Consider the following 15,553-nt stretch of genomic DNA (forward strand, 5'->3'; position numbering starts at 1 on the left):
TCAAAATATACATAATTTATTTTTAGCACAATAAAGCATTACCATAACATTGTTGAATATACATTACATTTCACTTCATTAACAGCAGGGTGCTAGCAGTTAACCTTCAGCCAAAAAGTCCCAATGAACCAAAATGCAGAATCTGCTCGTGGTGGCCAGTGAAATGCAGATTTCTCGGGCTAGTCGGAAAATTCTACGGCCGACACACGCTGAGAGTTCATGCAACCGCCGAGGTCTTTGCTGCCCTCAACGCTGAATAAAAACAACAGTACGAGACATAGGCATGACAACTCCATCACATGGCTACAGTTGAACTGTTCCTTAGTGCTAATGACGTTTGTCTAAATATTAATCTCAGTAAGAAGTTATTCTCCTTTAATAAGGCATGAGAGCTACATCCTCCCCAGAAAGAAAATAATGCCATTAGAAGCAGACAGATGAAGCAAACCAGACCAGCAGTGTGGGAGGTAACCTTAACTGGAATAAGGTGACTAACAGTCCATTTAGTGCAGCGTTTCTTAGCATACGCTTTAGTTCACAATTTAAAAAGTATTACACAGATCCAGCTGAAGCAAACTGGTATGCATTCTAAATTATATCCCTTTGCAAAGCAAACATATGATATGAGACTTCTATAAATAACATTTATGACTTTTGGCAGAGAGCAGAATTTGTGTGTTTAAATATCAGGTGCCTTATAAGCCTTCAGGCTTAAAAAGATTACTTCTTGTGAATAGTCTTGCATGTCCTGTTGGAAGCAGCAGTGCAAAGAAAATGAATTAAACCAAACAGACATGACAGGGATGAAGTCTTGACCAAAAGGTATGACCAAACCCAAAGCAAAAACAAATACATCACAACCGAGTGACTCACAATCTGGCTGAACTGAGTGATCCAACCCTCTCTGGAGCTACATTCACAGTGGGATTACCACAGAAACACATGGTGTGTAGACTCAGACTCAAAAAGCTGCACCACATCACAAAAGACAACACTGTCCACTGTTCCAGAAGAGTAAGAATCTGTTCCAGATGGTGGTGGGGGGGGGAGACAATACTAATTCAAATGTTGAAATACATGATGCCACTACTTATAAACTTAAGAATAAAGAATAATTACCACGAGGAGAAACTTTTGGATTGCAGACTACAACCAGTGCAACAGATCTCACAAAGTCCTTTTATAAGGAGCTTTGCAACTTAAATGGTAAGCAACAGGTGTGCCGCATCTCTGTGGCTCCTACATACGCCTGGCCTGCTGCTGTTACCCTCCTTCACCACCAGGTGATTTTAAACTCATAGATGGGCCTCTTGCAGTAGTAGTGGTTGATAAGGTGCTTGTCGCACACCCCGATGCACTGCTGGTCGGCGGCGATGCCGCGCTCTGCCAGGTCGCTGACGATGCAGTGCAGCAGGTCGTAAACGTCCGCCACGGCCTCCCACGGCCCAAATGAGACATCCACCTCGCAGTGGTGCTCGAACAGCTTGGTCTCGCTCTCCGAGCGCTCGAAGCGCAGTGTGTTGAACGACGGGCGCTCGTACGGCGTGATGGGCATCTCCTCCTTGTACACGCAGATCTTCAGCTTGGCGAAGCGCGCCTTCCTCTGCATGGCGCGCAGCTTTGCGATTTCCACGATCCGCTCCAGATTCTCTACAGCGCGACACACAAAGACACGACGAAGGCCAAACTTGAACATTTAGAGGACGGTGCTTGTAACCAGAAGCGGCAGCGGCGTGCCCTCAAAACACATCCGTCTCTGAGCACAAAGAAGATTACAACAATGACAGGAACATGGATCCAAAGTTAGCGCAAAGACATCTCACGCTGGAGTTGTCTTGGAGCCAGTTATACCCGCATCCTACCTTTATAATAGGGCAGGAGGTCAAGGAAAGCCTGTCTCACTTTCTCTCCAGTCAGAGGCTGGGTATCCTCCAGGCTTTCCAACAGGGGTCCAATAGCATAGAACTGGGCCTCCTTGTGCACGGCGCGCACTCTGTCCCGCTGGGGCAGCTGCCCTTCACGCAGGAAGTTCAGAATGTCCCTGCACTCAGGATAGCACAGAACAAGGGACATATCACATGAATGCAGATACACACACACAATTATTTTTTCAAAATTAAGCAGTTACAAACTGATTAAATGGTATAGGGAAAGTGCACAGGTTGCTGCAGCACATAGTAAATAATGCTGTGTTTGTACGTTTATAGTAAGGAATAAACAGAATGGATCTATAGGGAGTCTTGCACTGATGTCTCTACCTCCCTGTGCTTGGGTTATCCAACAGACTAGGGAGTCATGACTAAATCTAAACCACACACACTTCACTGAAAACTGGTTAGGTAGGAGCCACACTCCAGTAGGGGTTGTGTTAGGTGTTATCAGGAAGGTGTGTTGTTCTCCGATGGGTGTGGTGTTTAGTGTTCGCCAGTGGGGGTATTGCGTGGCGTTCTCCAGTGGGAGTATTGTTAAGCGTTCTCCAGTGTATGGGTTCTTGAGTGTCCTCTGACAGGGATGTTGTTGAGTGCTCTCCAGTAGGGCTGTTCTTTAGACTCGGTAAGCACTCACCCAAAATAAGTCCCGTCACGGTCGATGAAGTAGCGGCCCTCAGCATCCCGCGGGACATGGTGTCGTCCGCTAAACATGGCCGCCAGCATCGTATCTTCATAACGGCGCAAGGTGGATAGGCGCGTGGTGAACAATGTCCCACCTACGTTGAGGGAAATCACCTCAGGAAACTGCAGGATGCAGGAAAGAGAGAGAGAGAGAGAGAGAGAGAGACAGAGAGGAGAGAGAGAGAGAGAGAGAGGGAAAGGCCATTATTATATTGCACAGGATTCTAGTTTAATGGTGTCTAAAGCTTAGTTCCCCACCTCTCTCTCAGACAACGTGGAACGTGGGGCCAAGAATTAAGTGAAGAACGTAGGGGCAGATGACACAGGCGGACACCAGCGCTGCTTCCTCTGACATTTCTCTGCTGCTCTCTGGTGGGGTAAATCCTACTGCAGGCACAGCTGGTGTTCCTGCTGTAACCGATGGTCTACTTCTGCTCTCTGTCAGACACGCCCTTTATCTTTTGAGCATCGGCTACTTCTCACGCTAGGCAGCAAAATTAAATCTCTTAGATCAGGACTTGATGACTAAGATGGATGCTACAGTTCACAGCGCCACACAAGTCTTGAAGTTCCAGATGTGGATGCACCTTCTGCCCAGCGATTGGTAGACACTCACCATGTCCTCTGTCTCAGTTCCTGCCTCCCTTAAGTCTTGCTTCCCTTGATCCCATATACACCCCTGAAAAAAATGATGGTTTCTCACTCTAGTGATGTAGGTCTCATGATTAAGACAACTCTTTAATCATCCTAAAATGATGCAGTATCTACTCAGACCCGAAGCTCTAGCTGGTATTGCCGCTGTTCCTGCCTCTCTGAAGGTACAAGATATTCTCGTTCCATGTCCTAGTAGCCCATGTACCACTCCTGTCTTTTCTGTTAAGCAACCAGGCCAAGACAAGTTGGAGTTGTGTTCTGGGTTTGTGAGTTGTTAATGGTGTAGTCATTCCCGGCTTGCCTGTTGTTCCCCAGGCTGCCACCATTCTAGCCATAAAGCCAAATGGTTTCCTGTTGTTTATTTGTGCAGTGCATTCCTCTATGCGCTGGTTGACCCAGTAATCAGAACCCTTTTGCTTTCACGCTTGGCTATGACAGTTTGCCCTGGGGTATCCTTTTGATTGTGGTCTCACTGAGGTGCGACTCTGGTCTCACTGAGGCTCGCTCACTTCTTCTGGTCCTCATTTCTAATTGCGAGCAGGTCAAAGTTCTATTAGATGTTATTCCATTGTCTTCTTAATCAGCTGTTGCTAAATGCAAAGCCATCACTAATGCCTCGGATCTATAGTGGCAACATCAAAGCATGTCTTGCTGCTAAGGCTTCAACATTTTTGCTTCCTACACAACCCTGTCAGTTTCCCAGTTTCCACATCCGTTATACCCGTCTCTCTTGAAGATGTTGCTGCCCTTAAAGAGAAATGGACATGAGCAGATTACAGCTTTAACCTGATGGAGTGGCAACAGTGGAGAAGCTACAGACAATGATGGAAAAGGGAGCCAGGTACCTAAAAACATCAGACGTTGCCCGATAACTGTGGTGCAAAAAATAAATAAATAAATAGTATCTCCTCCTCTGTACAACTTGCCGGTATGTTTTTACCATAACAATATTACTACAACAACTATAATGCTACAACAATATTATCCATTAACACCTTTGGAGACAACGAATTAACTACAGTGTCACAACATGAATTAGGTCTATATTATTTGAAATACTGATTTTTAAAAGGCTTGGGAAATATCGATTGGACAAAGAGCATTCACACTAATCACAGAATTCTGACATTTATTACACGGTTTCTCAAAAGTATCTTCACTGTTAAATCTTCACCAATAATACAACACTTAGGTTAGCCCAGAGCTAACATGATCTGACAAATATGCGATGTGAGCCAATTAGACCAGCCGCCTATTCGATCCTCGGGCTGGAGAGCCAATCAGGTTTAAGTAAACGGGACGAGAACATATTTAATACTTCTGCTGTAATCGAATCCACGAATTAGACGGAAACGCTGAGTGGTATGTGATTAATGGGTGATTAAACGGTAAAATATTGTGACAATAAACAAGTGGCATAGGGAAAATTGAGCGATGCTTATTAGATGAGCTGAGACAGCCTAAGTCACCGTTCTAAGTTACAAGCACACGCCGGCCAGTTTACCTCTTGCGATGCGTTAAAGGTGTGCAGGGACTTCCCTATGGTCCGATTAGGCGTCGACACTGCAGGCACACGGAACTCCTTTTCCGCAGCCTCCGAATTCGACATGACATCCCCCGCTTCGTCGGCCTCTCTCGCCTCTGAAAACACCACCATCACTCTCGGCTGAGGGACCGCCCGTCCCTCCTGAGCGAACCTCCTCACTCGTGAAGAAGCCATGGGCAGCGGGCTGAAGGCGAGCGCGGGTGGCTCTCCCTTTGATGCCTCGCCGGATCCATTCTGCTGCATGCACACCAGACCCGAGTTTGCTTGCTTATTGTGCAGGTTTTAGGCTAGAGGTTAGCAACCGGGTCGCTTTGCACAGCAAGACGCCAGGGTAAAGAGGTGGAGGGTGTAGTCTCGATGCCAGTTGCCTTGAAGTGGAGGCTAATCGTACTGCTAGGTGGATGCAGCGAAGCCCCGGAGCTGTGCTCGCACTGACGCCCTAAATAACCCAGAAAACAGCTCGGGTACATACGTCCGTTGAGTATGCGACGGCATACTGTGAGCGTGGGCACTACGCTAAAGGCGTAAAGGCATACGGATTTACAGCGTACGTAACTTGTGTGCTCACAAGTTATTGGGCCCGAGACCATGTCGATAGTGTTAATTGATTGGACATATTAAATGCTATGGTAATACAGTAATGGTTAACAACGATACATCCTGTCAGTCAAATGTTTTTTCCGCAGGAAAATATATATATATATATATATATATATATATATATATATATATATATATATAAAGATGTGTGTATATGTTTTATTTTATTTCTACATATTGCATATTGCTCAGTGTATCACGGGACCACAGTTCGCATTAACTGCGACCGTATTTGATAACATCTAGGTCTGTGAGTTTTCCATTTACTTCTTCATTGCAATGTCCAATTGCACCTTTGGTTAACTGACGCCAATCTCAGTCTTTTGGAAACAAAACAAAACTGGCCTAATAATACAGTATAGTAAAGTTTATTCCTACTGACGGCCCGACTTACAAAGCTGTCATGACGTACCACAAACACCCCGGGCGTCTGGCCTATTACAGTTATTGAAATTCCTTCCTTCACCCTAATAGGACAAATTCGTCCTTCACTCTGATTGGTCAAATTCCTCCTTCACCCTGATTGGGCAAATTCCCATCGCTGGCCCAAGAAACCGAGTGTTGAAAGGCTGCATGATTTTTTGTTTATTTATTTATTTTTTTTACCGGAAGCAAAATATTTTCTCGATCTCCGCACAATGGCGGAGGTTAGGTTACGTTTAAGAGCCCCTGAACGTTTAAAGTATTCTCGTTTTCTACCTTTCGCGGTGGGAGGTAAACGTGCAGTAACGATAGTACCGGTTGCGCTCGCATTCACGTTACCTCGGCGAATGACCGGAAATGACGTCTCGTCAGTCCGAGGCTCACGCGGCCGGCTGGCCGTTCTGACCGACTCAACTAAGCGTGTTGAGCCCGGTGTTCCGAGGGATACCAGCTGCGGAAGAGGCGCACGGAACGTTTCCGTGGACTGTCTTCCTAGACGTGCTCCGGAATGGGTTGCTTTGCGTGACCGTGTCGACCCGAGCGCGCCGTCGACCGGGAGCCGCTCGAGCGCGAGCAGAAGTGGAGCGGGACGTGCCGCGGGCGCAACGCGTCGGTTCAGCTCCGATGCGCGTCTGAGAGGACAGAACGGCGGCGCGAGCGACAGCGCGAGCCGAGACCCCCCGCCGCGTACGTCAGAGACGGCGTACTACAAGCTTCTCGAGGTGTCGCCGAGCGCTACCCAAGCGCAGATCAAAGCCGCGTACTACCGACAGTCGTTCATCTGTCATCCCGACAAAAACGCAGGCAGCGAACACGCCACGCTTCGCTTTGCCCAGGTGAGCGAGGCGTACAACGTGCTGGGCAATAAAGCTCTCCGGAGGAAATACGACCGAGGGCTCCTCGATCGGGCCGAAGCGCAGGCGCCCGGCGGAGCCTCCTCCGCCCGGGGGGCCGCCGGTGAAGCGTCGCGTTCGGACGCGTACCCGCGCCGCGCCGCCGCCTTCGACTTCGACGCGTTCTATCGCGCGCACTACGGCGAGCAGCTGCAGCGCGAGAAGGAGCGGCGCGACCGGAGGGAAGAGGTCATGAGGAAGAGGATGCAGCACAATCGGGACTGGGGAGTGTTCAGAATGGCGGAGGTCACGGTCTGGATGATGATGGCCATGGCGGCTGGTATTCTGCTGAGTCTGAAAGCAGATTAAAGAGACGGGCGCTTATAACGGCAACCATGACATGCTCGTAACAGTGAGCGTTACATGTCACCAAACGTGAACGCGCAATATCTGAACTGTTTGCCTTAAAAATAAAGGATATGAGGAAAAATAAAGTTAATTTGCTTAGATGAACAAACATTTTACAGCAGCAATGAGCTGTTAAGAGTCCAGTGGACCTAGCTGCTGCCTGGAGGTTTCCCTGTAACAAAGCTGTTTGAGACCTTGATAAAATGAAATATGAGTGAAATATTATATTGTACAAGTTGAGTTTTTAAAAATATTTTTGACCCAAAGAAGATCTTAATCTTAATGGCATAGTGTGTTCTAGTCCTCTGTGGCCTTAGAGCATTTGGTTAATAGTAAAACAGGTGCTTTCATATTTAACTACTACATCTCTTCTGAATAATTAAGCAATTTGTGGAATGTTTATTACGCTCAGGTTAGCCCCTCACTTAGTGCACAAATAAATTTTTTTCACATTCAAATCCACTGCACACTCACAAGCTTCTTGTTTTATTAACTGCATTATTAAACCAATTTTCTAGCACTGTATCCATTGTCAGGTTTAGTAGTACTGCATGTATGTGTATCCATTGTATGTGTATCCATTTAGTAGTACTGTATGTGTGTACAGCCATCATCACATTTAGTTGTACCATATATATATATATATATATATATATATATGTGTGTGTGTGTGTGTGTGTGTGTGTGTGTGTGTGTGTGGCTCTTGTCAGATTTAGTAGTACTGTACATGTGTACAGACAATGTCAGGTTTATTAGTACTGTGTGTGTGTGTGTGTGTGTGTGTATAACCTGTCAGGTTTAGTAGTAGTGCATGTGTGTGTCCATTGTCAGGTTTAGTAGTAGTGCATGTGTATGTCCATTGTCAGGTTTAGTAGTACTGCATGTGTGTGTCCATTGTCAGGTTTAGTAGTACTGCATGTGTGTGTCCATTGTCAGGTTTAGTAGTAGTGCATGTGTATGTCCATTGTCAGGTTTAGTAGTACTGCATGTGTGTGTCCATTGTCAGGTTTAGTAGTAGTGCATGTGTGTGTCCATTGTCAGGTTTAGTAGTAGTGCATGTGTGTGTCCATTGTCAGGTTTAGTAGTAGTGCATGTGTGTGTACAGCCATCGTCACATTTAGTTGTACCATATGTGTGTGTGTGTGTGTATCTGTTGTCAGGTTTAGTAGTACTGTGTGTATATAGCCCTTGTCAGATTTAGTAGTACTGTATGTTTGTACGGCCATCGTCACATTTAGTTGTACCATATGTGTGTGTGTGTGTAGCCTTTGTCAGATGGATTATGGGTATATGCTCCCTTGCTTTCTCATGATGTTTAGTCTAAAGTATGTGGGAATAAGCTTTTATACACAGATACAAAAACCCTAAATCATTCTGACTTAAATTTGGGAGAAATATACACCACTATCTCTCTTTAGTGGATGGATGGACATCCTGGGTATACAATTATGGAGCCAAATCTGTGCTAGGTTTTTTTTCATTTGAAAAGAAAAGTTGTAATAAAATGTTAAATTTGAAACTGAAGGATTTAGTTTTTATATTTTTCAGTTTAAATATAATTTTGATTACATTCTGAAATTAGTTTGAATAAATAATTTTTATTTTTCACGTTAAATATTTTTGATATGTGAGTTTTGTTTTGTTTTTTACTGGCAGATGTTTTATGTTTTCAGATTCAGACATTTTTGCAGACTTAAATCTTTTTTTTTTTTTCAGTTAAAATTTTTTTTTTTAACTTTCAGATCGCACTTTTTTTTCAGTTTCAGATTTATGGCCCTGATGTGAGAGGCGTGGCATCAACTGAGGGATGTGAAATGATGAATTACAGCGTAACAGAGAAGCCAGAGGACGCGGCCTCTATCGCGTCTTCAGGAAACACACGACACTTGCTATATTCCATGTTCACGTCATCGGCAGGCAAAATACCGACGTCAGTGACAAAGTTCTGTTCACTCAACTGTTCAGTCAGCACTTGACACCAATCGCAGTACACGAGCAATAAAGGATGCCGTGTTGTGCAGTTCAACAGCCACACTTTAGTATTTGTACTTCCCTCCGTCTCTGTGAACGCAGTGCAGGAATGCTTGACATCTCGCCACCTGCTGGTGTCAGCGCATAGGTAAGAAATGTTAGCTATTATTTAACAGATACTCCGGGAAAGTATCCTAAATATAATGATGGGTCATTTTTGTAACATAGGGACATACATAACATGGCTAACATTCCTAGCGGGGTGGACGCCATCGCAAGCGGATCCAACACGGCATCCTTTATTGTTCTTACACGATCAAGTGCTGACTGAACAGCACTATTATTTATAGATTTATTTATAAATGTATAAATTTGTACATTTATAAGATTATTTATTCGAAATAATTTGATCAAAATTGTTTGAAAACAAAAAACATTTACTACACTTTTTAGTTTGAATACATTGTTGCATTTCTCAAACTTCAAGATCAAAACTAGAACATTCAGTTTAAAATTCTAGTTTTCAATTAGAATTTTTGTTTTAATTAAGAAAACTATTGGCCCAAATTTGGCTCCATAAACAATCAGTTCATTATCTGAATTAATTGCAAATAGTTGTAAAGCCACACCAAATGCACTACTTCTAATAATTCACTACTTATTATAATGCATTTATTCCTTGCAAGGCATTTGTTAGTGCAACAAGTGCTTTAAACATTGTTTAACACACACACAAAAAAATAAATGCACAGTACACCAGAGATGTTTAGAATATAAAAGATATTTACTTCCATTATCACACCTAGGGTGCTAACAAATAATAATAATAATAATAATAATAATAATAATAATAATAATAATAATAATAACAATAATGAATTTGATACAGTGATATTGCTTTTTCATATTGGGTTAGGACTGTAACAGTGCTGGGAACACAATACAAGTCTAAATGACGCTAATAAAAAGCAACCAAATTAAATACATATCAAGAAAACAAACTGGAAGTTTTTATTCTGGTAATGGACACCCCTCTGCTCCGTGTTGTGGTTCATTATTACGACACATAGAAAAATAGACCACAAAACTGCATCAGCAGTTGGTAAGGAGGGAGAGTGCGAACAATAACATGTTAGACAAAGGGAGGTGGGTTGCTAAATGTTTCTTTCTACCTGAGCTTTATGGGGCAGTGAGGAGGCAGATGAGAGGACCACATGGGGAAGCTCCTGGAAAACAGCTTGCTGTTGGAAGAACCTTTCACACTCCTGCACAATGCCTCACACACACACACACACACGCACGCACGCACGAGCAAGATGAGCACGCTGGCCTATTTCCAAGCGCTGCTGAACTGAGGTAAGAATATTAATGGAAGTGCCACTTGGCTGGAGAGTGCTGGCGAGAATAGTGCCATTCTTGCTTCACAATGTCACACTTACACAAAATAGATGAAAACACTTTTAGGTATTAAGGTGTTCAATCAGGCTACAGTTCAAGCTTTGTCATCAAAGCGTCCCTAGTTATGACGCGAGAGTGAAGGTCTCTCCGAACGCAATGAAGAAATGAACTTTTGGACAAACACAGAATCTACCTCAACGCAACATGAAACCACCAACACAACCATCAAGATAATGCTAATCGGATTTACGAAACCAGACCCATCTGTCATCCACACGGCCGTGTAATGTCCACAATAATCCACAATGCTTCCATAGAAAAATATTTGCAAAAGAATCCGCACAAACTTCAGATACATTTTGATTTCAGACACATTTCTCATCCACAGTCCTCATCTCCTGGCACCTGCAGTAGCATTTCTTTACAGAGCTGGAGAGCAATCACAAACTCTAAACTGGGTCAGATGACTCGGGCCCCGTTATACAGAGCTTTAGTTTACAAGCTTGCAGCCCGACCCAGACTCGAGCACTCTTACATGGCACAGCCAGCAACTTTAAACACCGGCAGACAGAACATATTGATTTTTTGTCGTTTGGAAATTTTGGTCCACATTACAGGATATGTATTGCCAGCGATTACATGAGGAAGCCCTTCAACTGTCAGGCTGTTAAAATTTTCAGTCATGAACATGCGATTAAAAATGTGTAACAAGTGTAAGCAATGATCGGTCTTAAAAGAGATGACAAAAACTGATCCAATTAAAATGTAAATGTTTTTAAAACTTTTGTAGCTTGGTCAGCTATTCCACCTTGAAAGTATAAAATGTCATTAGAGACAACTTGAAAGTTCTAAACATCACAACCTGAGACAAGAACAGATGAAACCTTGAAAACTCTTCCAGCTAAACTCTTGTAGTCCAGTGTAATCAGGAAAGAGATTTGAATTATGTGGATTTAATACCAGTTTGGTTTTCATTCTTAAACCTATTTTAAGAGACTGGTTTGCCGGCCAGACAGTGGAAAAACGTGTAATTGTGCTACACTCGCCTGCCGAAGACATACGTCAGTGATGTGGAACTTAGCGTAGGGTGACGGTGTAAAGGCACTCCAGAGCATGGCACACTGGGAGAGAGAGCTCACTGCTGGGTGTACTGGGAGAGAGAGCTCACTGCTGGGTGTACTGGGAGAGAGAGCTCACTGCTGGGCGTACTGGGAGAGAGAGCTCACTGCTGGGCGTACTGGGAGAGAGAGCTCACTGCTGGGCGTACTGGGAGAGAGAGCTCACTGCTGGGCGTACTGGGAGAGAGAGCTCACTGTTGGGCGTACTGGGAGAGAGAGCTCAGCGCCGGGCGTACTGGGAGAGAGAGCTCAGCGCCGGGCGTACTGGGAGAGAGAGCTCAGCGCCGGGCGTACTGGGAGAGAGAGCTCAGCGCCGGGCGTACTGGGAGAGAGAGCTCAGCGCCAGGCTTCAGTGCAAATACTGTAGTTTTGGTCAAATGTTTTGTAGAGATTCAAATACTTCCTGTGCTTTTTCAGGAAGCCATTTCACATCAGAAAGAAAAGAGGAGTTTCCTGATTGCTGATGTCTGAGGAATTGCAAACTGAAAAAAAACAAACCCAAAGCCCAACCAATTGAACGCAACTATTACAAGAGAAGAATTAGGAAAATCTAGTTGCTCACAATGAAACCCAAACTTTATATATCAAAAATAGCCATTTCAACTGCTGCTTCAAGGTTTACTTATGATGGCCTAGTGGAATCTGGAACGGGTGCTTGGTTTAACGACACTAACACAACAGAACTGAATTTCCTCAAAGCACTACAAAATAAAGCGCTAGAGCACAATCACCGATACGCTCTCAAAGACTTGAGAGATTAAAGTAGTTTAAATTAAATCCAGAACTTCGACCATTTGCACACTAACTGTGTGTAAGCGCATGAACAGAATCAGACTCATGAAGAAGGTTCGACTGAAAGCCTTCAGGATTAATCAGACATGGTGTCACAAGCACACAATTCAAACAGAACCCAATACTGCCGGCAGTCTATTTGTCTAACAATATGTACCCTCAACTTTTAGAGTCCCTTTGAAAATAAAAATCACAAATAATAAGACATCAATGTGTATATGTAAATGTATTTATAAATAAGCACACCACATTAACAAAGAAAAAAGGTCTTCCATCTTTTTTTCTTAATTGTTTATATATATATATGTATATGTATATTTAAAAAAAAACATATGTCAAATGGATTAATTGCAGGATTGGTAACAAGCTCACAGAACATACTGGGGCCTTAGTTTAGTAAGTACTAACATACACACACACAATAACACACGCACACACACACACACACACACACACACACACACACACACACACACACCCCTCACTTGGGAAAAAAAGACCTATCACAAACCAACACTCACACGGATTCTGATGAAGGCAAGGAAACATCATTCATCTTTTCTTTTAAGAAAAAGACACATACAAAACCAACTGAAGTGCACACGTGTGACCACTAGTGGGAGGCAGTGGGCAGACTGGCAGGAGGCAGGCTGAAGGGATATATGGCTGAGGAGTGCCACAGGAATCCTGAACGCTGGTCAAAACACATGCTTCTTTTAATATCCCATGTTGACTGGTGTTTGACTACTAGCAAAACTCTATAAACGCTTCCCCGTGTTGGAGATTCACTTCTAATTCATAAATCGTAAGTGCTGAGTTTTTCGTTGACAGTTTAGTCCCCTTGTTGAAACAAACCTACGACCTAACAAGGTCAGTTTCTCCATAGCAACTTCTGATCTGAAGTCTCAGTGACATATTAGAAAAGCACATGTACAGCATATCTACCATAATGTGTTCATTGCTGTAGTGTACTGAGTTAGCAGAAATGGAAGCGATCTGTTCAGTCTTTGAAGTGTGAATGCGACAAAGAACCTGAAAGTTAAAGTGTTGCGATGAGGTGGGTGGGGCTTCTGTCTTCTCTAGGATCCCCCATGCCGAAACTGCATTACATAAGCAGGAAAACAGTATCTTCCGTGACACATCTCCTCTTGCATGGGTTGTCGAATGTGTATTTTTCTTATTAGATGTTAAAAAGCAGGCAATTGTTTTTTTGTTTTTTTTTAATATCTAGAATAAATTCTCAATGTTCTGTACAGGTCCTTTTTTTCTCTCTTGCATTGCTGTATTGATTTTGGCCTAAAAGAAAGTTTTTAACAAGATTCCCAGAAGCTTGAATCGCAAGCTCAAGAGGTTGGTTAAAGCTTTGCAAAACAGAAATGAACTACTTACAACAACCTAGAAATGAACACTATGTGGCTACCATGTTTCTAATGTGACCGTTTAGTAACAGCAGAAGTTTTAAACTTGGATTATAATCAATAAAGAGTTCTAACTATCATGTTTTAGGCCATTAGCTTTCCAAAACGCACAGAAATCCCTAGTTTAGAGTCGACTGACTGTGCAATCTCTTCGTGGCAATGTCATTGCTATAAAAGGATTTTCTTTTCTCAGGTAAGAGAAGTTTATGAAATTTAAAATTAACCCCAGTTCCCTTTCAGAGAGGAACAGCAGGTGTGCTGGAGTTGCATAGGCGTGAGACACAGCAGGAGGAAGCTCCTCCCATCTGCATGCATTCGCATAGCCACGCCCCTGCAGGAGGAATCTCCTCCCGCCCGCATGCATTTGCATAGCCACGTCCTTGCAGGAGGAAGCTCCTCCCACTGGCATGCATTCGCATAGCCACGCCTCTGCAGGAGGAAGACCCTCCCACCTGCAGGCATTTAAATAGCCACGCCCCTGCAGGAGGAGGCTCCTCCCACCTGCACGCATTCGGAAGTGCTTCACTTTTGGTTGGAGACCGTTTTGGCCGAGTCCCTGTGTACATGTGTACTCAATATAAAGAAGGAAATGCTGGGTTTGTCCGTATGGGAACCTGTCTGTGACACGGAGACAGTGCGAGAGATGCGTGTGAGTGAGTGGTAATGCCTTTGCCATGTTTGGAGTCTTTTTTGCACTGGTGAGCCAAATGTCTTTCCGCCCTGTGGCCTGCAGGGCTCTAAGCGTTTTACCCGGCAGCAATATTTAAAAAAAACCCCATCTCTTTTCATTTTTCATCTTTTCTTGGAGAATTCTTGTACATCAAAACAGCGGGTACCAGAGGTTCCTTGGGTCGCCTGGCCGGCGGGTGTTCCAGCAGGGAGAGATGTAATGCCCGGCTCTTCAAACTCCAGACACGGGGCTCTTCCTGATTGGCCGCTTTCTACAGCCACTGGGAACTCCCAGACGCGAGGCGCCTCCCCGATTGGCTGCTCTCTCTGGACGCTCAGAACTCCCAGACATTAGGCTCTTCCCGATTGGCTGCTCTCTCCAGCCGGTGGATGATGCTGTTCAGGTTGGCCGCTTTCTTCCTGCGCAGGCTGCTGTCTTTCGGGTTCCGGGCCATAGCCGCAGCGACGGGGGCGCTCAGGGCCGAGGACTCTGGGAAGATCATCGTGGCGTCTGCGAAGGTGCCCACGTGTCTGCTCGTGCCCTGCTGTGCATCCTGGTGGGGGTGGGGTCTGTCTGCGGGGCCGCCCCCCTCCTCCAGGCCGGGCGCTCTGCTCGTGTTGCTCTCGGCGGTGCTGTCCGACTCGGTGCCATCACAGCTGCTCTCGGCCTCGGCCACGCCCTTCCCTTCGGCCACGCCCTTCTCCCCGCCCTCTCCTGCAGCCGCCTGGATCTCCTCTATAAAGAGTTCCCGCCGAATCCGAGACCTGGGAGTGGGCACAAATTAAAGACAATATGAAAAGGAAATCATAACGCAGTTTCCTTTCCTATTGGGCAGCGGTGGGACGTCATGAAAGCATGATTTTATAGCTGAATATTATTTTTCACCCTGTTGCTTGATGAAATAAGCACAAATGTGAAAGCTGTTTGAGAGGCCGGAGCCAGCGTATCTGGATGAAAGGTTTCGGCTAAACAAGAATTCTCTCTTATAGGTTGTTTTCACACTTGTCCCAAATCCCCGAGTCCACACCCAGGACAAATTCTGGCCTTGCTTTGGCCTTGCTATCCAAGTCGTGCACGGAATGTGTAATTCCATATATCACTTTTCTGGGA

General features: G+C 44.6%; 3 protein-coding genes across 12 annotated transcripts in view; 1 reads left to right on the plus strand and 2 right to left on the minus strand.

Annotated features, from left to right (window-relative positions):
• kctd7 (potassium channel tetramerization domain containing 7) lies at window positions 1-5,483 on the minus strand. The gene is made up of 4 exons (XM_027032749.3): window positions 4,771-5,483; window positions 2,566-2,735; window positions 1,863-2,041; window positions 1-1,650 (listed from the first exon to the last, which is right to left on the minus strand). The coding sequence occupies exons 1-4, from the start codon at window positions 5,053-5,055 to the stop codon at window positions 1,274-1,276; spliced, it is 1,011 nt and encodes a 336-aa protein (XP_026888550.2). The 5' UTR covers window positions 5,056-5,483; the 3' UTR covers window positions 1-1,273.
• A 484-nt stretch (window positions 5,484-5,967) lies between these two features.
• On the plus strand, window positions 5,968-7,596 carry dnajc30a (DnaJ (Hsp40) homolog, subfamily C, member 30a). The gene has a single exon (XM_035535243.2). The coding sequence runs from the start codon at window positions 6,051-6,053 to the stop codon at window positions 7,035-7,037; it is 987 nt and encodes a 328-aa protein (XP_035391136.1). The 5' UTR covers window positions 5,968-6,050; the 3' UTR covers window positions 7,038-7,596.
• A 2,212-nt stretch (window positions 7,597-9,808) lies between these two features.
• The window catches only part of cux1a (cut-like homeobox 1a), a 116,068-nt gene continuing 110,323 nt past the window's right edge, over window positions 9,809-15,553 (minus strand). For all 10 annotated transcript variants that reach the window (XM_081701797.1, XM_035535804.2, XM_081701798.1 and 7 more), the window contains one exon: window positions 9,809-15,207. In XM_081701797.1, the coding sequence (XP_081557923.1) occupies window positions 14,778-15,207 (430 nt within the window). In that variant the 3' untranslated portion in view covers window positions 9,809-14,777. The remainder of the gene's footprint in view (window positions 15,208-15,553) is intronic.

Source organism: Electrophorus electricus, chromosome 19 (genome assembly GCF_041902795.1).
Source record: "Electrophorus electricus isolate QZ-2024a chromosome 19, ASM4190279v1, whole genome shotgun sequence".
NCBI classification, from domain to species: Eukaryota; Metazoa; Chordata; class Actinopteri; order Gymnotiformes; family Gymnotidae; genus Electrophorus; species Electrophorus electricus.